General features: G+C 58.8%; 1 protein-coding gene across 1 annotated transcript in view; it reads left to right on the forward strand.

The window, feature by feature from the left end:
* Nucleotides 1-19,827, forward strand: part of RASGRF1 (Ras protein specific guanine nucleotide releasing factor 1) — a 27,925-nt gene extending 8,098 nt beyond the window's left edge. The window contains exons 3-26 of the mRNA XM_029958759.1: nucleotides 1,636-1,798; nucleotides 2,875-3,128; nucleotides 3,389-3,468; nucleotides 3,845-4,038; nucleotides 4,451-4,560; nucleotides 4,752-4,870; nucleotides 5,297-5,457; nucleotides 6,273-6,336; nucleotides 7,015-7,151; nucleotides 8,186-8,268; nucleotides 8,903-9,151; nucleotides 9,654-10,024; nucleotides 10,342-10,467; nucleotides 10,592-10,762; nucleotides 11,132-11,238; nucleotides 11,826-11,938; nucleotides 12,596-12,656; nucleotides 14,254-14,357; nucleotides 14,694-14,778; nucleotides 15,051-15,248; nucleotides 16,306-16,385; nucleotides 17,034-17,151; nucleotides 17,425-17,493; nucleotides 18,805-19,827. Coding sequence (XP_029814619.1) covers nucleotides 1,636-1,798; nucleotides 2,875-3,128; nucleotides 3,389-3,468; nucleotides 3,845-4,038; nucleotides 4,451-4,560; nucleotides 4,752-4,870; nucleotides 5,297-5,457; nucleotides 6,273-6,336; nucleotides 7,015-7,151; nucleotides 8,186-8,268; nucleotides 8,903-9,151; nucleotides 9,654-10,024; nucleotides 10,342-10,467; nucleotides 10,592-10,762; nucleotides 11,132-11,238; nucleotides 11,826-11,938; nucleotides 12,596-12,656; nucleotides 14,254-14,357; nucleotides 14,694-14,778; nucleotides 15,051-15,248; nucleotides 16,306-16,385; nucleotides 17,034-17,151; nucleotides 17,425-17,493; nucleotides 18,805-18,897 — 3,310 coding nt within the window. The 3' untranslated portion in view covers nucleotides 18,898-19,827. The remainder of the gene's footprint in view (nucleotides 1-1,635; nucleotides 1,799-2,874; nucleotides 3,129-3,388; nucleotides 3,469-3,844; nucleotides 4,039-4,450; nucleotides 4,561-4,751; nucleotides 4,871-5,296; nucleotides 5,458-6,272; nucleotides 6,337-7,014; nucleotides 7,152-8,185; nucleotides 8,269-8,902; nucleotides 9,152-9,653; nucleotides 10,025-10,341; nucleotides 10,468-10,591; nucleotides 10,763-11,131; nucleotides 11,239-11,825; nucleotides 11,939-12,595; nucleotides 12,657-14,253; nucleotides 14,358-14,693; nucleotides 14,779-15,050; nucleotides 15,249-16,305; nucleotides 16,386-17,033; nucleotides 17,152-17,424; nucleotides 17,494-18,804) is intronic.
* Nucleotides 19,828-20,019: the final 192 nt, after the last annotated feature.

Below are 20,019 nucleotides of genomic sequence, written 5' to 3' on the forward strand. Positions count from 1 at the left end.
TGAGGGCAGAGGGGGGGTTGTCCTGTCCTTGTGATGGGCTTTTCCTTACACTTGGATATTTTGGGTTAAAAAGTGCAGGTCAGTAGCAATCCATGACCCTGTGTTGGGGTGCACTGAAGGTTCTTTTAGTCTTGTGGGGCTGGGGAGTTACAAGCCTTTCCCCGGAGTGCTGAATTTGTGCTCTCCGGGACCCCCTTGGTGGGGTTTCTCCTGGGATCCTGTGCTGGCCAGGAGCTCCCCAGGTCTGCTCCAGCCTCCCACTTGGAGTGACCCTGCTCCCCTGAGGGGCAGAGGCAGCGGAATGAGCATCTCCATGAGCCTGGGCCCGGGGAGGTGGGAAATGTGAACCCTGGAATTAGCTGAGGGTCAGCCCAGAGCTGCTGGCAGAGCTGCAGTGTCCTGTCCCTGGGCTCACATTGGTTTCACCTTGCTTGGTTTGGGCATTTTCACTCTTTCCCACGCTTTGAAGCAGGGATCAAATCATCAGCTTCTACTTTAATGTGCAAATTTTGCTCACTCAATTAAAAAAACCCCAACAAACAAACCAAAATAAAACTGGCACTGGCAAACCCCTTCTGTGGGCCCTTCTATCCCATGGGAATGGCTTTGGTGCCCACAAACCCTTCAGTGCAGGGGGTGTACGGGGGGTCTTGGGGACTCAGGGTTCCTTGGGAGAGCACACAGAGAGGAAGAAGCTCTAAAATCTCCTCTAAAATCTGATCCCATATAATGAAATGGGGTGAAATGGATGGAGGTGTGTAGGAGCTGGATCAGTGACCATGAGCCCATGGCCACCACCTCCAGCATGTTCCTGCTTTTTCCAAGCAGTCCAGACAGCAAAAACCACCTTTGTTCCTCCTTCCTCTCTGAAATGGGACTTTTTCTCCCCAGGAAAGTCATCTTTCCAAGTTGTTTTCTTACTTCTTTTCTATAAAATCAAAATTCAGATCACATTTTCCCAATTTCCCACGTTCTGGATGGCACATGTGCTGCTTTCCTGCCTCTCCCTGTCACTTTGCAAGCGGTTTTGGCCGTGGGGGCCGGGACACACGAGGAGCAGAGGAGGGAGAGAAAGTACAGGGAGAAACAGTGAAAGCAAAGCCGGGAGCTGGTGGCTCCGATCCCACGAGTGCGGGGAGCGTGGCCGGGGGGCTGCTCCGCCCGCAGGGCTTGGGGTGCAAATACTTGAGGCTTTTCTGCCCTTTTCTCTCCACGTTGTGTTTACTGACTCGCTGCGAAGGCTCTTTCAGGAAACAGGGATGGGGTTTGGGTTGGGCAGCGGGCAGGACTTCCAGGTCCCAGTCCCAGTGGTGTGTTTGGGGTGCTGGGGGTGCTGAGGAGTCAGTGGTGCCCTGAGAGCTCTGCCAGGTTTCTTCATCTGCTTCATCCACTTCAATGGAGTCCCCATCCCTGGAGGGATTTAAAAACCGTGTGGATGTGGCATTTGGGGACGTGGGTTATTGGTGGCCTTGGCAGTGCTGGGGAAGGGTTGGACTCGATGGTCTCAGGGGGCTTTTCCATCCTAAAGGATTCTGTGATTCCGTGATTCTGTGAGTTTGGGATTCCCATTAAGGCAGAACCAGCACGATGGGTCCCTGTGTCTGTCACTAAGGCAGAGGCTCGTGCTGCCCCCAGCACGGTGGCAGCCCGGGCTGCCCTGGGCCCGCGGGCCGTGCCAGGCGGGTGCTCACCCCTGTGCCCACAGATCGCCTCCCTGCTCAAGGACCACGAGCGCATCCAGGCCAGCCAGAGCAGCGCGCCCAGCGACGATGACAGTGACATCAAGAAGATCAAGAAGGTGGGTTGGTGGTGAGGGCTGCGCTCGGAGGGTCCCAGCAGGCACAGCAAACGTGCTCCATGGGGGGCTGGCAGAGGTGTCTGAGCAGGTGCCTCTGCCAACAGGGTTTTTTAGGAGGAAAATGTGTTCTTCCCAGCTGGGAGCCCATCTGTTGGTGGGGCACTCCCGGTGTTCTCTGGATGCATGAGGTGTTTCTTCTCGTGCTGGCTCCTGCACCCCCTTTGACATCTCCCCCTCCCGTGGTCACAGCTTTTATTTTGGCAAAGGCAAAGCCACCACCCCAGCAGCATTCCCACAGGGAGCGATAGACTGGCCCAGGCACCTGCTGTCCCATGCAGGGGATGAGGGGTCAAACCCCCTGCGTGGGGCAGAGGCAGTTGCTGCACATGGGGCCTGGGGTACTGGGCACAGGGCAGGACGTGCTGTGGGTGCCCAGTTACATGAGAAAGGGTCAGAAAATTTTCTGGGTGCATCTCTGCATGTTTGGTTGCCCAGACACGTGCTGGCTCTGGGGGGGTTTGGTGCCCCAGTTCACCGGCAACTGGGGGTTCTGGGTAGGGCTGAGCTCCTGGCAGGACAGTGCTTGGCATTGTGGCTGTGTCTGGGAGGTCAGGAATTAAATGGGATCTTTGCTTCTTTTAGGAGTCCTGCATCCATTCCTGGAGAGGGGAAAAGGGAAAAGGGGACATTGTCTGCAATAAGAAAGTGCATTTTTAATCGTGGAATCACGGAGTGGTTTGAGTGGGAAGGGACCTTAAAGATCATCTCCTTCCAACCCCCTGCCATGGGCAGGGACACCTTCCACCAGCCCAGGTGGCTCCAAGCCCTGTCCAACCTGGCCTTGGACACTTCCAGGGATGGGGCAGCCACAGCTTCTCTGGGCAACCTGTGCCAGAGATTTAAATGAGTTATAGTTGGATTCCCAGCCTGGAGGGCTCAGAGCAGCACCAGGAGGAGGCACAAGAACACCGACTTTAGCGTGGAGCCAGGGAACCTCCCGGCTGCCCCATGCCGAGTGGGGGTCCCTGCCTGGCCCCCCAGCCCTGTCCATAACTCCCAGCCACTGCTCCCCTCAGGTGCAGAGCTTCCTGCGGGGCTGGCTGTGCCGGAGGAAGTGGAAAACCATCATCCAGGACTACATCAGGTCCCCACACGCCGACAGCATGCGCAAGAGGAACCAGGTGGTGTTCAGCATGCTGGAGGCCGAGGCCGAGTACGTCCAGCAGCTCCACATCCTCGTCAACAACTTCCTGCGGCCCCTGCGGATGGCTGCCAGCTCCAAGAAGCCGCCCATCACGCACGACGACGTCAGCAGCATTTTCCTCAACAGGTGAGCTCCATCCTGGGCTCCAGGAGCTCTGCAGCATCTCAGGAGCTCCAGTGCCCTCCCTGGGCACTGGGGCACTCGTGCTGGGTGGTCCCCAGGAGCCTGCAGGGACCCTCTGCACCCTGTTGTGCAGCCCCCTGCAGCCGGCCTGAGGGCTGCCCTGCTCCCCTGGGCTGGGGCTTTTGTCTAAATCCTCGTTATTTGCAGCTTGTTCGTCCGTCTGTTCTTGTTTTGGCTCAGTCCTGTCTCGGTTCCTCTTTCAGCGAAACGATCATGTTTTTGCACCAAATCTTTTACCAAGGCCTGAAGGCACGGATCTCCAGCTGGCCCACGCTGGTGCTGGGTGAGTGCCACTGCCTCCTCCTCCTCTTCCTCCTCCTGCAACACAACAGGCATTTGCCAATCAGCAGGAAAACACATTGCACAGCATGTTGTTGCTTGGTCATGTCGGTCACAGAGTAAAAAATCCCAGAGCACCCCAATTCCTGCATTCCTGGTTCTGCCAGGTGGTGGGACGAAGGGCTGGATGCCTCACAGGGAGGCTGGTGCTGAAGAGCATCTCTGTGTCCCATTAGACCCTCTTTAAACCCAAACTGGGCCGAGCTGGGTGTGATGCAAGGAGCGGGAGACCCGGGGGGTGCTCTGGGTGGGATCAGGGGGCTGGGGGGCTGTGCTGAGGCCTGGAGCATCCCACCCACCTCCCCCTGCTCTGCTCTCAGCTGACCTGTTCGACATCCTGCTGCCCATGCTGAACATCTACCAGGAGTTCGTGCGGAACCACCAGTACAGCCTGCAGATCCTGGCCCACTGCAAGCAGAACCGCGACTTCGACAAGCTGCTCAAGCACTACGAGGCCAAGCCTGACTGCGAGGAGAGGACCCTGGAGACCTTCCTCACCTACCCCATGTTCCAGGTGACTGCTGGCGCTGGGTTCCCCCCCAGGGATGCCCAGGGGAATAGGATGAACAGTGCAAACCCCATCCCCACAGCTGGTATTGCATGGTGGGGAGGCAAAGCCTGGATGAAAATGCCCTGGGCATGGACCCTGATGGTCCCACATTTCTCCTGGGCTGTCGCTGGTGCTGTGGAAGGATGCTGTGCGAAGCTGCTCCCGGGTTGCCCCACACCTTTGGGACAGGGACAGGGGAGAGCAGGGTCCTGGGCACAGCCCCATGCCATTCCCTTCTTTATTCAGCTTTGGCACAAGGAGCTTTGAAGCTTTAACCTCCTAGCTCAGAGTGTCCCCGGCCATGGTGTCCTCAGTGGCACTGGGAGCAGTGCAGGGCAGGCCCCTCTGACCCCCCACTCTGCCCCCTGTGCCGCAGATCCCCCGGTACATCCTGACCCTGCACGAGCTGCTGGCTCACACCCCCCACGAGCACGTGGAGAGGAACAGCCTGGATTACGCCAAGTCCAAGCTGGAAGAGCTGTCCAGGTGAGAGCTGCTGTGCCGTGCCCTCCTGCCCTGTCTGGGTGGATACTCCCGTAATTCCCTCGGTGTATCTTTTGTTTTGGTCTTACCTGGTGCAGTTCCACCACGAGACACTTACTTGAGTCCGAAGGGATCCACTGGAAAACTCGTGCAGGTCCTATCCCAGCTCCAATTTTCTCCTCTCCCTCCTTCAGGATAATGCACGATGAAGTGAGCGAGACTGAAAACATTCGGAAAAACCTGGCGATAGAGAGGATGATCATCGAGGGGTGCGAGATCCTTCTGGACACCAGCCAGACCTTTGTCAGACAAGGTCTGTGTCAGCACCAGTGTCCCTCCCCTCTGCAGTAACAGGAGCCCCACGTCCCCGTCCCTGTCCCTCTGTGTGCTGCGGTGGGCTATGAAATTTAAAAACATAGCTCAATTCTGAGTTTTCTCTGCCCTGAAGTGCCTCACGTTCAGGCAGTTTTGGCACTCTCAGGCACTTCTGGTGCTGCATTTTTCTGCATCAGGGCTCAGAAGGTGCGTTTTGGCTGTTACTGATTCCCCTGCCAGGGAAGCTGCTCGGTCCTGGCAGAGCACCCTGTGGTGTGGGTGCAGGGGTGGGCTGGGGGCCGTGCTGGTGCCCACCCCCATGCTGGGCCCCATAACCGGGGGCCGGTCCCAGCCCGTGCTCGGGGGTGTCCCGCTCCTGCTCCCGGGCCGTGCCCGCAGCGCTGACGGAGCGGCCCCTCCGCAGGGTCCCTCATCCAGGTGCCCATGTCGGAGAAGGGGAAGATCACGCGGGGCCGGCTGGGCTCCCTGTCCCTGCGCAAGGAGGGCGAGCGCCAGTGCTTCCTCTTCTCCAAGCACCTCATCATCTGCACCCGCGGCTCCGGGGGAAAGCTGCACCTCACCAAGGTGAGGGGGCTGCGGGAACCCCGGGAAGGGGCTGGTGCTGCTGCTGCTCCCTGGGCATGGGGAGGGGGCAGAGGGTGCCTGGCTGATGTCTGAGCTGGCCGGGCTCTTGGTGACACTGGGGTCCAGGGACTGCCTTGCCTTCCCCTGGGGCAGCCCTGGGGGTGGGGGGCACCCAGACTTACTTCACATGGTCCTTGTTAGAGCTGAGTCACAGGAGAGATGAGAAACTACAGGATCCTGATAAAAGAATTTACCCTAATCTGCAGCAGAAACCTTGACAATCTATTCCGGGAGAAACTGGAGTTAGAGCCTGGGCTGTCCGTATTGCTCCCAGCTCCTCTGGCTGCTCCCAGGGCTCCTGTGTTTATTTGGGGAAGTTTGGCAGTTAATTGAGCAAGAATCTTACAGAAATTGCTCATTACTGGCATTAAATTATCAGTTTGAAGAATTACAGTCCGTGGCAAAGAGCTGATAATTACAACAACAGACTTTGGGAAAATTAAATTTAAAGCTTCTATTAAATAATTTATAAACAAATTAGTTGATCGGTTCGAGGGAAAAACAGCTTTTTCCCCAGTGAAAGCAGGCACTGTGCTGGGCACGGGCTGTGTGTGCCCACCTCCACCCCGGGCTGTGTGTGCCCTCCCAGGGGCATCTACCTGTCCCCATCCCTGGGGTGGGAATGAGGATGGGGGAACCCCCACCCTCCTGAACCTCGACTCCTGCCCCTGGGTGGGGGCTGTGATGGGGTTCTGGGTCTGGGGTTCCCCCAGTGCTGCAGGGGGTCCCCCTGCTGACCCCCCTCCCGCCCCCAGAACGGTGTGATCTCGCTCATCGACTGCACGCTGGTGGAGGAGCCCGAGAGCACCGACGAGGACGGTAGGTCACCCTGGAGGTCACCCTGGAGGTCACCCTGGAGGTCACTCTGGGGCCCTGCTCACCCCACTGGTGGGTGTGGGGAGGGAGTTTGGGCTTGTGCATCTCCCAGTGGGGGCTGAGCAGACAGACATCCCCACAGGCGAGGTCACAACTGCCCCAGGACCCCCTTTGCTGAGGTCACTGGCACAGCTGGTGCCACCAGCACAGCAGTGTCTCTTGCCACCCCCTGTCAGTGATTTTGGGTTTGGCAGTGTGGTCACCCCATGGTGGGGGCTGGGGAGGTGACAGGGGTGCTTCCCCAGCTGGAGACAGGTGCCAGGGGTTGTGACTGGGCATGGTGGCAGCGTGGGCAGCACTGCCGGTGTCCCATCAGGGGTCTGGGGTCCTCCTGCATGTTCCCACCATCTGTCCACGTGACATAAACCCAGCTGTGGCAGAGCTGGAGCAAATTCAGATGCCAGTAGACTCAGTGAAGACATGACTGAGGTTTAATTAGGTTAATTATTTACTGTGAACCAAGCAGACACACACTGACACAGATCCAGCTGTCCTGGGGTAGCCAACAACCTGCAAAAACCCAAATAAACTCTCCTTAAAACCTGACTAAAGCCCATGCGGGAGGAGAGGGGGTGGGAAAGCCTTTCCCAATCACTGTATGTGAATTTTTCTGTTCCAAAGCCAAAACATCAGGACAAGACATCGACCACCTTGACTTCAAAATCGTGGTGGAGCCAAAAGATTCCTCATCTTTCACAGTTATCCTTGTGGCCTCATCCAGGCAGGAGAAGGCTGCATGGACCAGTGACATCAGCCAGGTAGGGGCCAGCAGGGAGGGTTGTTGGGGTATGGGGTCCTCAGGGTGAGGAGCTGCCATGGGATCCCTGCTTGGCTGATCCCTGCTGAGCTGATCCCTGAGCCCTGCTTGGCTGATCTCTGCTGGACTGCAGTGTCACTTTGGGCACAGATTAATGCCTGAGGTTTGCTGGGTGGCCATGGTCCCACTGCCTGCCCTGGGGCTGGGTTTGCACCCCAGGAGCTTTCCTGACACTGTTGGGGCGTTGGGACCTGCCACGAGCTGGGGTCTTGCTCAGGTGAAGGACTGAGCCCTGGGCACCCACCCAGGGAGAGCAGAGGGGCTCCTGAGGGCTGACTGGGCACCCAGGGCCTGGCCATTACCCTTGTGGTGTCTGGTGGCTGGAGGAGGAGGAAGAAGAGGTGGGAGGAGGAAGGTGACACAGCCACAGCAGGGTCTGTCCCATCAGAGCTCTCCTGCAAATCTCAATCTGAGCTGTGGGTTCCTCCTCTGACTCCAACACGTGGTACGATTTCCACCTGCTTTATGCAAATGACCCCGAAGATATTTCTTCCAGGTGGGAGGAAGAGCAGAGTTCCTGGTTCAGTAGGGAACCAGGGCCCCTCACAGGGAGGTGGTGGCTCCCAGCCCAGTCCTGCTCGCACAGGGGTCCCTGCAGGGACCTGCCTCTCGCTGGGTCTGCCCCTGAGAGCGTCCGGTCATGCAGGCTGTGGGGAGTTTCATTCCAGCTTCATTCCTGGGAGCAGGACCTGGCAGCCCTGGCAATGGCTTTGTGACTGCTGGCACACCTGGAGCCAGGCTGGGTCCATCTGGGAGAGCTCAAGGACAGCTCTGGGTGACGCTCCCCCAGAACAGGGAGGCAGGGCCGTGGCCACGCAGCCCTGTCCTCAGGAAGAAGCTCCTGCCCTTCCCAGCAGTGCAGCCCCAGCCCCACTCGCCTGTCGGACATGGGAGATGCAGTGAGCAGGGATATGTCTGGTCTGGATAAGGCCAACCTCCAACTTTTCCCACACCACCCACCTGTGTCTCTTCCAGTGCGTGGACAACATCCGCTGCAACGGCCTGATGATGAACGCCTTCGAGGAGAACTCCAAGGTCACCGTCCCCCAGATGATCAAGTGAGTGCACACAGGGCCAGGACACAGCTCCAGTGGCAGCTGGAGTGGTCAGGAGCCCTGCGACCCCTGCAGCCTCCCCGTGTGCTCCACGGGCTGTCTCCAGTGTGGTGATCAGGAGCATTAAATAGCTGCAGAGGGGTTTGTGTGGGATGTGCTCGGGGAGGTGAGAATGTCAAAGGGGAGAGCTTAGAGAAAAAAACAGTAGTAAAGAAGGGTGAAAGCACCAGAAGAGAGGGGTATGGGGGCTGCTGTCCTTGTGGGTGCTGGGGTGCAGGGGCTGCCCTGGTCTGTGATGGGATATGTTGGCATGAGGTGGGCTGGTCCCTGCCGGTGGGATGGGGCAGTGCGGGGTGTCCTCCTGCCACGTCAGCCACCCTTGCTGCTGCCAGGCCTGGGAAGGGGCTTGGTTCGTGTGTGCCTTGGAACAGTCCATCCACATCCCTCTGCCTGCTGAGCACTCTGCAGCATTCCCACCCTTTCTGGTGTGTGGGTTTCCAGATTGTCCCCTGGGAGCATTCCTGCCTGTGTTTCCTATGGGGACACCCTGTATGAACAAGGCTCCTTCCTGTGCCCATTTCTGTGGTCTCTTGGTTTCATTCCAGGCTGGAACCACAGATATCTTGTTTCTCTGCAGGTCTGATGCCAGCTTGTATTGTGATGATGTTGACATTAGGTTCAGTAAAACGATGAATTCCTGCAAGGTCCTGCAGATCCGCTATGCCAGCGTGGAGCGGCTGCTGGAGAGGCTGACGGACCTGCGCTTCCTGAGCATCGACTTCCTCAACACGTTCCTGCATTCCTACCGCGTCTTCACCACCGCCCTCGTCGTCCTTGACAAGCTCATCACCATCTACAAGAAGCCCATCAGTGCCATCCCGGCTCGGTGAGGCCGTGGGGCATCGCTGCAGAGCTGCCCTGGCGCCCGGCCCGTGCCCGCAGGGGTGCGGGGTCTGTGCGGGGGCTGCCCCCGCTCCGCGTCCCCTCTCTGTCCCCGGTCAGTCTCTGCACCCCAGCCCTGCCTGGCCCTGGTGCTGCCCCAGGATCTGTCCTGTCCCTGAAGGAGCAGTGGGGTCTGGGGGGACTGTGGCATTGCTCCATCCCCTGTCTGCATTCTCTGTGCCCCAGACCTGCCCAGCCCTGGTGCCACCCTGGGGCTGTGTCACCTGCTCCGTGAGCTGTGATACCCCCACACTGGGGAAGGAGATGAACCCAAGCTCTGCGGGTGTCCCCCGTCCCAGGAGGGCCATGTGGGGTGGCGAGGGGCTCATGCCAGCTCTGCTGTACCTGGGGGGATGCCCCCGGGCCCCAGTGCCACAGCGGGGGATCCCCACGGGCTGCTGGGCAGGGCAGGTGCCAGCTCAGCCTCTCCCTGTGTCTCCTCCAAGGTCCCTGGAGCTCCTGTTTGCAAACAGCCAGAACAACAAGCTGCTGTACGGGGAGCCCCCCAAGTCCCCTAGAGCCAACCGCAAGTTCTCGTCGCCCCCCCCGCTGTCCATCACCAAGAGCTCGTCCCCCAGCCGCCGCAGGAAGCTGTCCCTCAACATCCCCATCATCACGGGGGGGAAGGCGCTGGACCTGGCGGCGCTGAGCTGCTCCTCCAACGGCTATGCCAGCATGTACTCCTCCATGGCCCCCTTCAGCAAGACCACCCTGGACATCAACAAACTCTACGTGTCCAGCAGCTATCCCAATAAAATCCCGGATGAAGGAGAAGTGGCCTCGGAAAAGCAAGAGGAGCCACTGCCAGGCAAGCAAAGTGAGTCCCTGTGGGTGTAAGGGTGGGGGGCTCCTGCCCAGGGTGGCCAGTTTGGGAGCATGCACGGAGAGCTCCTGCCTCCTGAAAACTCACTAATTTGTAATAACAAAATAAAAAAACCACCCAAAACCCCCTAACCTCAAAGAAAAAACCCATCCCAAAAAATCCCAGAGTAACCGCGGGACTCTGTACCTTTCTCATATGTGTTGGCTGCATCCCCAGCTGGAATGGGTCAGACTTCAGGAAAACCTGGAAGAGCTAAAATGTGGCTGCATTTGTGTCCAGCGGGTGGTAAAGGGGTTCCCTGTTCCTCCCAGGCTCAGAGGTGTCTGTCAGGGAAGAGTCAGACACAGATCCCAATCACAGTGATGAAGCCGAAGCTGAAACTTCCCCAACAAAATCTCCGACAACTCCCAAGTCCATCAAGTGCAAAAATTCATCAGGTAACAGGGGAGCCAAGGCCTGTTCCAACCCAGGGGGTGCCCGTGCGTTGGGGGGCTGGTGCGTGGGGGAGCCTGTCTGGGCAGCAGCGGTGCCCGCAGTGGTGTTGGATTTCTCCTCCCCCAGATTTCTCGCTGTTTTCCTACAACAACGGCGTGGTCATGACGTCCTGCCGGGACCTGGACAGCACCCGCAGCGCCCTGTCTGCCACCTCCGCCTTCGCCATCGCCACGGCGGGGGCCAACGAGGGGACCCCCACCAAGGAGAAGTACCGCAGGATGTCCCTGGCCAGTGCAGGTACCTGCCCCCCGAGGCAGCAGGAACACATTTTTGGGATACTCATTTCCACGGCTCTCAGTTGGGTTTCCCACCAGGAGCTCCCTGGCCAGGAGCAGCCCTGTCGGGGGAGCCCAGAGCCCCCCCAGCCCAGTGCCCGCCCGCTCCGGGCCGTGTCCCGGGTGCCTGGGCACGGAGCTGCCCAAGGGACGTGCAGGATACGGGCACCTCAACCATCACACCCGTGGGCAGGCGGCCCCAGCTGTCCTGCTGCTCCCTGACACGGAGCGGCTCGGGGTGCTCGGGAAGGGAGGATGCTCCTCCTGGCAGCCCTCCAGCAGCCCTGAGCCATTCCCGAGGGCATTGCTAAGGGGCTGCTGGCAGTTTCAGGCTTCCCCACGGACCAGCGGAACGGGGACAAGGAGTTTGTGATCCGGAGAGCGGCCACCAACCGTGTCCTCAACGTGCTGCGGCACTGGGTCTCCAAACACTCGCAGGTGGGCAGCAGGGCCTCTCTCTCCCTCCTCACCTCTCTCTCTCCCTCCTTCCCACAAGTGGAAATTCGGCTGCATGCCGGGTGGCTCAGCCAGGCTCCAGCTGGGAAGGCAACTGGCACTTCTGTTTTCATGAAGCAAAGGAGTGGCCGTGGGCAGGAGTGGGGAGCTGGGAGCCTCAGCGGGGGGCCAGGCATTGGGTCCCAGTTTGCACAGTCGAGGTGCAGAGGAGGGGAGCTGGATCTGCCATTGCCCCCAGCTGGGCTGGGGAGAAGGGGAGTCTCCGGGTTTGGTGCCTGTTGGGGGGCTAAGGCTGGGGTCAGGGTTCAGGCACTGGGTGCTTTCCCTGCTGTCACTGTCCCTCTCTGCATTGGTGACTGGGGGCACTGGCAGTGGTGCTGTACTGGTTCTCACTGGGAAGCCCCCTGACTCTCCCTGGCTGGGTGATGCTGATGCAATGGTACAAAGCGAGCCCAGTGCCCTCCTGGCCAGTTCCCATTTGCTGGGATTTTGCCAGGAAGAGGCAGCCCCTGCTCACAGCCAGTGTCACTCCCAGCACATTAACACTGTGGCTGTGCTGGCCTTGGCAGGACTTCGAGACCAACGAGGAGCTGAAGTTCCGGGTGATTGGCTTCCTGGAGGAGGTCATCCATGACCCTGAGCTCCTGACCCAGGAGAGGAAAGCAGCTGCCAACATCATAAGGTGAAGGGCTGTGGGCGGGAGGTGGCTCTTCCTGGACCCTGTGCCAGGTTCTTGTTATTCCTGCTCTCACCTGGGATCACAGCAGGCACGAGGGCACCAGGAAGGGCTGTGTCAGGGGCTTGGGACGTGCCAGGGAGGAGGAGGAGGAGGAGGAGAGGAGGAGAGGAGGAGGAGGAGGAGGAGGAGGGATGGTGGTGTGCTGGCTGCATCCAGCCATTGGGAGGTGTGACTGCCTGTCGTGTGTGGCTGAGGTGTGATGTTGAACCCCGTGAGCACATGGCCCTTCCTGCTGTCGGGTCCTGGGATGGCACCGTGGCTCCCATGGCCAGGGACCCTGGGCTCCTGCCATGAGCAGGGCAGTTCTGACCACCCAGTGCTAGAGCCAGAGCCAGGGCACCATGTCCTGCTGCAGGGCTGACACACACACCATGATCCTTGTGGGTCCCTTCCAGCTCGGAATGTTCTGTGACTGTGACAGAAGGGGCCATGTGGCCTCGGTTAAGGAGTCTTTTCTTTTTTAAAATGGGACTCAGAAGGCTCTTACAAAGCACATGCCGAGTGTTTTGTCCCTGCAAACCCCCAGAGCTGTGCTGCACCACTGGAGCTGTGCCTCTGGTGCTTTCCCAGCCAGAGTAACACTGTCTGTTCCTGCCATAGGACCTTGACACAGGAGGATCCAGGAGACAACCAGATAACCCTGGAGGAGGTTGTGCATATGGTAAATACCCTCCCTTTCCTTCCTCCCTCCCTGTGCTCATGGTGGTGGAAGGGGAACAGATAAAAGATCCTGGTGCTCCAGGACACCCAAGGAGAGATGGAGTCTCCAAGCCCAATGTCTGGGGCTGCAGCTGCAAAGTAGGGAAAGATTTTCTGGGGAGGGGCCAGCTGTGAGCACAGCTGGATCTGTTACAGGCAGAGGCAACACTAACCAGCTCACTGGCATGTTAGTCCTCCTGCAGTCAGCAGGATGGCTGGAGAGGGCAGGGAGACACCTGCCCGCTGCGGGCACAGGAAAGGGACACAAGAAAGCCCCAGGGACACAGGAAAGCCCCAGGGTTCCCACGGTGTCCTCTGCATCCCCAAACCTGCTCCAGATCCAAGGGACAGGCACTGGCTCAGTCGGCATCAGCGTTGCTCCCCTAGGAGCAGAGCCCTGGAAGTGTGCCATGGATTGAAAACCTTCTTGGTGGCTGCAGAGCACTCACTGCCTTCCTGCATTGCAAAGAAAACAAAGTCTGTTCCCAGAAAAACCCAAGAGCCACTTGAAACCTGCCTGGTGCAGCTGAAACACCCGAGATTCTGACCCTTGGCTCTGCCAATGGCTCTGGGGGGGATTAGTCCCTCCTGGGGTTTGCTTGAGCTGTTGCCTGTAACTGCAGATGCTGGAAACTTCCTTTGAAGAGAAGACAAACCTGGAGGGTTTTGCTCTGCCCCTCAGGCTGAGCAGCAGCGACTTGCGGTCAAAGGCACAGTGGGGGCACGGGGGCACCCTGGGTTTTGGGGTGCACGCTGGGGTGAGGGGGCTGCAGGTTCCCTGGCCCCTCCTCGTGAGCCTGGGGTGTGCATCGTGCTGACCCTTGGCTGGTGCCCCCCGAGGTGCCCAGAGCCCCCCTGCACTGCACAGGGTGCTGCCAAATGCCACCAGTGCCACCTGCCCACGCTGGGCTCTGTTGGGGCATGCCTGCAGCCTGCCCCCAGACTGCCCCCCCAGCTGCCCCATAGCCTTCCCCCCAGCCTGCCCCCCCAGCCTGCCCACCCTGCCTTCCCCCAGCTTGCCCCCCAGCCTTCCCCCCCAGCCTTCCCCCCAGCCTCCCCCCCAGCCTGCCCCCCAGCCTGCCCCGCTGCCTCCCCCCCTGCAGCGTCTCCGGGCCCGTGAGCCGCAAGGGCTCAGCTGTGTTTGCTCCCCGGAGCTTTCGCAACCCCCTTCCCACAGCCGGGAGGGATTGTGCAATGGGCTGTTGAGGAGGGGTGAGTGTTGGTCTTGGGGGCTTGTTCTGTGTTGTCAGGGCTGTTTGGGGTTTATTTGGCCAGGAGGTTGGTGGGGTTTGTTTGTTCCAGCTCTTTAGTGGCTGATCCTTTTCCAGAAGCCGGAGGGAGAGTGAAATGTTATGGGGAATGTTGCTGGCCTTGTTCCAGCTGTTTGTGGAGTGACTGTGGAGTTTGTTGGGTGCTGGACTGAGCCATGTATCCAGGACCAGCTCTCAAGTGATATCTTTGTGATTGGTGCAGGTCTGGGCTGCAGGCTCCCGCTGTCACCCTGGGTGGCTCATGTGGGGGGTCTTGCCCGTGACCCTCATTGTTCCTCTGTCCCGCAGGCCGAGGGGGTCAAAGCAGAACCCTTTGAAAACCACTCGGCCCTGGAAATTGCGGAACAGCTGACACTGCTGGATCACCTGATCTTCAAGAAGATCCCTTACGAGTGAGTGATCCCCGTGGGTCAGGAAGAGCTGCTCTGGTCACCCAGGGTCCCACAGCCGGTCTGGCTGGCTAACCCCAGAGGGTGCAAAGCCTTCCCAGGTTTTGCCAGTTGAGTCCTGATCCTGTGGCTTCTCTGCCACTGTCCCCAAGGTGACCGGCTCAGGGAGACCCTCCCATGTCCATCAAACTTTCAGCTGTATCCATGTGGTCCCTCCCAGCAGCGTGGGGGGCAAAGGTCCTAGGATCTCCATCCTGTGAGGGTGCAGTGGAGCTTGCAGGGCTTGGCCATCCCATAAAAATGGGAAATAGAATTTGATCTAAACACTGTCATTTGCAGAGAGTTCTTTGGGCAAGGCTGGATGAAGCTGGAGAAGAATGAGAGGACTCCGTACATCATGAAGAACACAAAACACTTCAATGATGTAAGGGCAGCTGCAGTGGGGTGGAGGGATGGCCAGTGGGGAGGCAGCATAGCCCACCTGCCCCAGGGCCTGGGGTGTGCAAGGTTTACCTGCCCCCACAGATGTTACCTTTCTCAGGGCTCCACTGCAGGTGGTGCGTCTCCTGGCGCAGTTACTCCTTCTGGGACTGCTGCTGTCAGGGAAATCTTTTAAAAAGTGCTGCGAGGCTGGAGGGCACAGAGCCGTGTCCAGGCCCATCCTAATGCTCGGGCTGGGCCCCGTGTCTCCCCAAGGTCAGTAACCTGATCGCGTCGGAGATCATCCGGAACGAGGAGATCAACGCGCGGGTGAGCGCCATCGAGAAGTGGGTGGCGGTGGCCGACATCTGCCGCTGCCTGCACAACTACAACGCCGTGCTGGAGATCACCTCCTCCCTCAACCGCAGTGCCATCTTCCGCCTCAAGAAAACCTGGCTCAAGGTCTCCAAGCAGGTGGGCACGGGGTGACCCCTCCTGGGGAGGGGGGGGGTTTGGTGGGTGGGTGTGATGGTGTTGGGGCGGCACAAGTCATGGGCATTGAAAAAGAGTTAGAAAATGAAGGAAGGTTTTTTAGGTCTTTTCCAGGAGGGACATGCTGTGCAAGCAGCTCAGACCCTGCCTTGCTATTGGGTTTATTCATGGAGTCACAGAATTGTTTGGGTTGGAAAAGCCCTCTGAGGTCATCAAGTCCAACCATTCCCCCAGCACTGCCAAGGCCACCACTAACCCATGTCCCCAAGTGCCACATCCATGTGTCTGTTAAATCCCCCCAGGGATAGTGACTCCACCAGTGCCCTGGGCAGCCTGTGCCAGGGCTGGACAACCCTTTCTGTGAAGAAATTTTCCCAATTTCCAACCTGAACCTCCCTGGCACAACTTCTTTGCTCTTGTCCCATCGCTTATTACCTGTGAGATGAGATCGGCCCTACCCTGCAGGTCGGATGTGCAGTTAAGCCTTTCCCAGAGAGCCCCTGTGCCTGTACACACACACAGACATCCTTTAACTGATTTTCTGGGCTCCTCAGACCAGTTCTGGATGAACAGGATGAATTCCTGTTTGAGGTACCTGGTACAGGAATAGCTGGTACCTGCCTGGTGCGGGGCTGGACAGAGCCCAGGGCTGCCAAGTCAGCATCGCTGTGGGCTCCTCTCAGCCAGGAACAGTCGCTTTGCCTATAAAATAATAAACCTATGAATGAAACAGGCACTGGCAAGGGCAGAGGTGGGAGCAAGGGGAGGAAGTGAGTGCACAGCCTGACTTCAATATTACTGGAGGAGCTTTGCTTTCAGGTGCTCACTTGGCTCCTCTGGGTATCACCAGGAGCCAGGTGTGACAGCCAGGGCACAGTTGTACCTGTGAGGGAGTAGGAACAGCTGGATGGGGGGATGTGCCCCGGGCAGGGCAGGCTGGGAGTGATCCTGTGGCTCCACAGGCTTTACCCCCTCCCCGGCTGCAGGGATGGGGGGATATTCCAGGGCCTCTCCGAGCGGCACTTTGGGTTTCTTGCAGACGAAGGCTCTGATCGATAAGCTCCAGAAGCTGGTGTCGTCAGAGGGCAGGTTCAAGAACCTGAGGGAGGCCCTGAAAAAGTGAGTGAATAGTGATTCTCCTCCTGCCAGCCCAGGGTCCATGGTGTGGGGGGACCTGGATCCCACCTGCCCCCCCCTGTGGCTGGGGCTCTGCTCACAGGAGCATTGCAGAGCCTGCACTAAAGCATGTCCTGCTGAGCCGGCACAGTGGCTGGCAAAGTGGTTCCCAGGAGTGAGCTGCTCCTTTGAGCAGCAGTGTGGAAAAATGGGAGTAAAAGGGACTGCAAAGGGGCAAAATCACTGCCAGCCACCTGGGAACATTTTTCCCCATCACTATCATAGAATCATGGAATTATGGAATGGTTTGGGTTGGGAGGGACCTTAAAATTGCAGCCCCCTGACATGGGCAGGGACACCTTCCACTAGGACAGGTTGCCCAGGGAAGCTTCCAAAAGTCTTCCCAACCCTCTGTCGAAGCTGCTCACAGCTCACCTTCTGCATCCCATGGCTTTGTGAGGGGCACGGCTGCAGGTCCTGCTTGTCCTGCTCAGCCAGCAGGGGTGAGGCCCAGGAGACCAGCAGCCTTCCTGGAGAGAGCCTTCCTATATTAGAGAGACTCTGCTGACTCTGAGGGCCCCCCTCCTTCCCCTCCAAAGCCCCTGGGTAAGGCAGTTTTCTCCCTCATTTCTTTCTGGTCTGCCCCCGAAGTTGTGACCCTCCGTGTGTCCCTTACCTGGGCATGTACCTGACCGACCTGGCGTTCATCGAGGAGGGGACCCCGAACTACACCGAGGACGGCCTGGTGAACTTCTCCAAAATGAGGATGGTGAGTCCCCAGCCCTGCTGGCGTGGGTGTGCAGGGCCAGCCAGGGGTGATGTGGCTGTGGCCAGGTCTGTGTCCCTTCAGCTGTCACCTGCACAGCACCAGGCAGCCACATGTGTCCCCTGCGCACACCTTGGGTTGTTCCTGGTGTCTGGAAGAGAAAAAAAGGCCCTTTGCATCGTGCTGTTCTGTGTGCTCTTGCCCTCCTGGGTGCTGGGACAGTGCCAAGGGTGATGGCTGAGCCAGGAACGCCTTCTGTGTTTCATCCCCACACAGATCTCACACATCATAAGGGAGATCCGCCAGTTCCAGCAAACCTCCTACAAGATCGAGCACCAGCCCAAGGTACGGCCCTGTCCCTGGAGCCATGTGCTCCCTCTGCTCCTCGTCTCCTTCTCCCATCACAGTGTCTAAGCCTGCAGTTCCTGGCAGCTCCATGCTGGAGCGATGGCTGTGCCCGGCTGGAGGCTGTCGGCAGCGGGGCAGGGGCTGGAGGGTGACTCTTGGTGCTCCATCAGGCTCCCCTGTGCCCCCCTGGCTGCTGCCAGGAGGAATTGCCAAGGCACTGACAGCGTGACCGATGGCCAGAGTGCTCCAGGGCTGCACCCTGCACATGCTGAGAAACAGCTATTTAGGAGCAGCACCCCTCCCTACAGAGCAGAGTGTGTTCCACCGCCCCCACAGCCAGGGCCAGGTGGCCTCTGCCTCATGGTGGCCCCTAGTATGTGATGAGCTGAAAGGTCTCGGCCGCCCTCACACTTCCTCTGCCGCAGCACCGCGGAGCCGCTCCGGAAGCGGGCTGGGTGCTGGGGGTTTCCACTTTCTCCAAAACCAGCAAATCCTCCTGAAACCCTCCCAGGGTGGTCAGGCTGGGCCAAACCACCCTCCAGTGACGCTGGTGTCCATGTGCGGTGGCAGGAGCAGCTCCAGTCCCTCTGGATCACAGCCCCTGGCTGGGCTGGGGAGCTGCGGGCTCTGATTTGAGCCCCTGGCAGCATCAGCTCTGCCCTCTGCACAGTTGGTACCTGCCCAGGGCTGGGCTCACGCTGCAGCCTTTTCCCAACTAGGCACCCCAGGTATTCCCTGCCTCCTCCCAGCCTCTCCTCCTCAGGAGGAAGACCAGTGTCTGTGAAAGCAGCCTGTTGCCCCAAAATCCTGTCTGAAAGCAGCCAAGCTGAGCACAGCAGGGAGGGGCAGTGCTGGTGGTGCCATGCATGGCCACACATCACCCTGTCTCCCTGTGGAGGTGGGATTCAGCTGTATGGAAGCTCCTAGATGCTTTTGTGGGTGCTGGGATGAAGCCCCATCTCTGCTGCTGACGCTTCTCAAGCAAAGACTCTGCTGCTGGCTGCTCCTCACGCTGGACAGCTCTGAACCCACACACAGCACCTTGCCTCCATTTGGGCTGTGCCTCTCTTCACTATCAGCTACTAACGGGGCCAAAAAGCAATTTGGGAAAATGCTGCCAAGAAATGGGAGCAGATGGAGCAGAGGTCCTGCCACGTCAGCAGCATTCCTGCAGCAGGAACGTGGCTCCCCACTTACACGGGCTGTCAGTTACCAGGGTGTGGGTGCCCCACTTATCAGGGGTGTGGCTGCCTCAGTTACCAGGGTTTGTGGTCTCCCAGCCCGGTAATGGCCCCACTCCTTTCCCAGGTGACGCAGTACCTGCTGGACCAGTCGTTTGTGATGGACGAGGACACCCTTTATGAAGCTTCTCTGCGAATAGAGCCCAAACTGCCTTCCTGAGCGCGGGGGCCGCTCGTGTACACTCGCTATACCATACTGTACATACCCGTTGTTCCGTTGGACGCCCTGGAGTGACTCCCAAATCTGTGCTTCTCCGAGCAATCCGCCCCCATCCCAGGCCGCACTAGACCTCCCGTAGGATTTCCCGCACTGGTTAAGGTTTCACGCATTGACACTTCGCTGGAGTCCCGGGTTCTTTTCAATGATGTTATTTTTGTCATTTGTTCCTCCTGAGGGGGCTGGCGGTTGGGCAGGTGAGCCCTGTGTCCCTGTGGGGCAGGTGAGTCCCTGTGTTCCCACAGGGCTCTGGGGCAGCACGGACCACCTCTCGCTTGGATGGTGCCAGCAGTGACATCCCACAGCAAACTCTGTAAGGCGGGAGAAGGGAACACATTAAAGGTTGTCCCTCGGTGTGAGCTGCCCTCTCTGTGTGTGCCACCCCCACGCTGGCTGGGCATGGGGGGCCCCGGCTGCTGTCCCGGTCCCTCCGAAGTCAGGAAGATGGAAGCGTCCCCTTGCCTCTCCTCGCTGCATCCAGCTCCTGTTGATATGCTGTAGATCCGTACCCTTGTGCCCACTCTGAGTACCATGACGTAGAGTTAGAGATGACGAGTGTTTTTATTACATCTACTGTAATCCTGGCTAACCACCCGCTAGCAGGATATAGTAATGTAGTGCTTATTCTGTGAATAGTACCTGGGTTTTTTACATTGTACAGTCCCTGACACGGTTCCCCGGCAGTGGCAGGCATGCTCCACTCACACAACACTTGCTGTAAGCAATACCTCGTGGTATGGGAATTCTCTTTCAAGCCCTAAAACTATTTCAACTTACAGCTTGTTTGGGAAAAAAAATATTTCCATTTTTTTTGTAAAAATATATGTTTCCTGATTACCTCTTGCTAATAAATCTATTCTATCTCAGGGTGAACCCGGGTTTGTGATGGTTTTACGGGCGGGATAACGCCGGACCCGCCGGCGCGCGGGCCCCCGCCCCGTCCCTCCCCCCGCCCCCTGTCCCGCTCCGTCCGGCAAGGCGGCTGCGCCCGGCCCGGCTCGCTCGGCTCGGCTCCGGCCTTCGGCTCGCTCGGCTCGGCTCGGCTCGGCTCCGCTTCTGCTCGGC

The sequence above is a fragment of the Manacus vitellinus genome, unplaced genomic scaffold, assembly GCF_001715985.3.
Source record: "Manacus vitellinus isolate BGI_N305 unplaced genomic scaffold, ASM171598v3 scaffold_16_pilon, whole genome shotgun sequence".
NCBI lineage: Eukaryota > Metazoa > Chordata > Aves > Passeriformes > Pipridae > Manacus > Manacus vitellinus.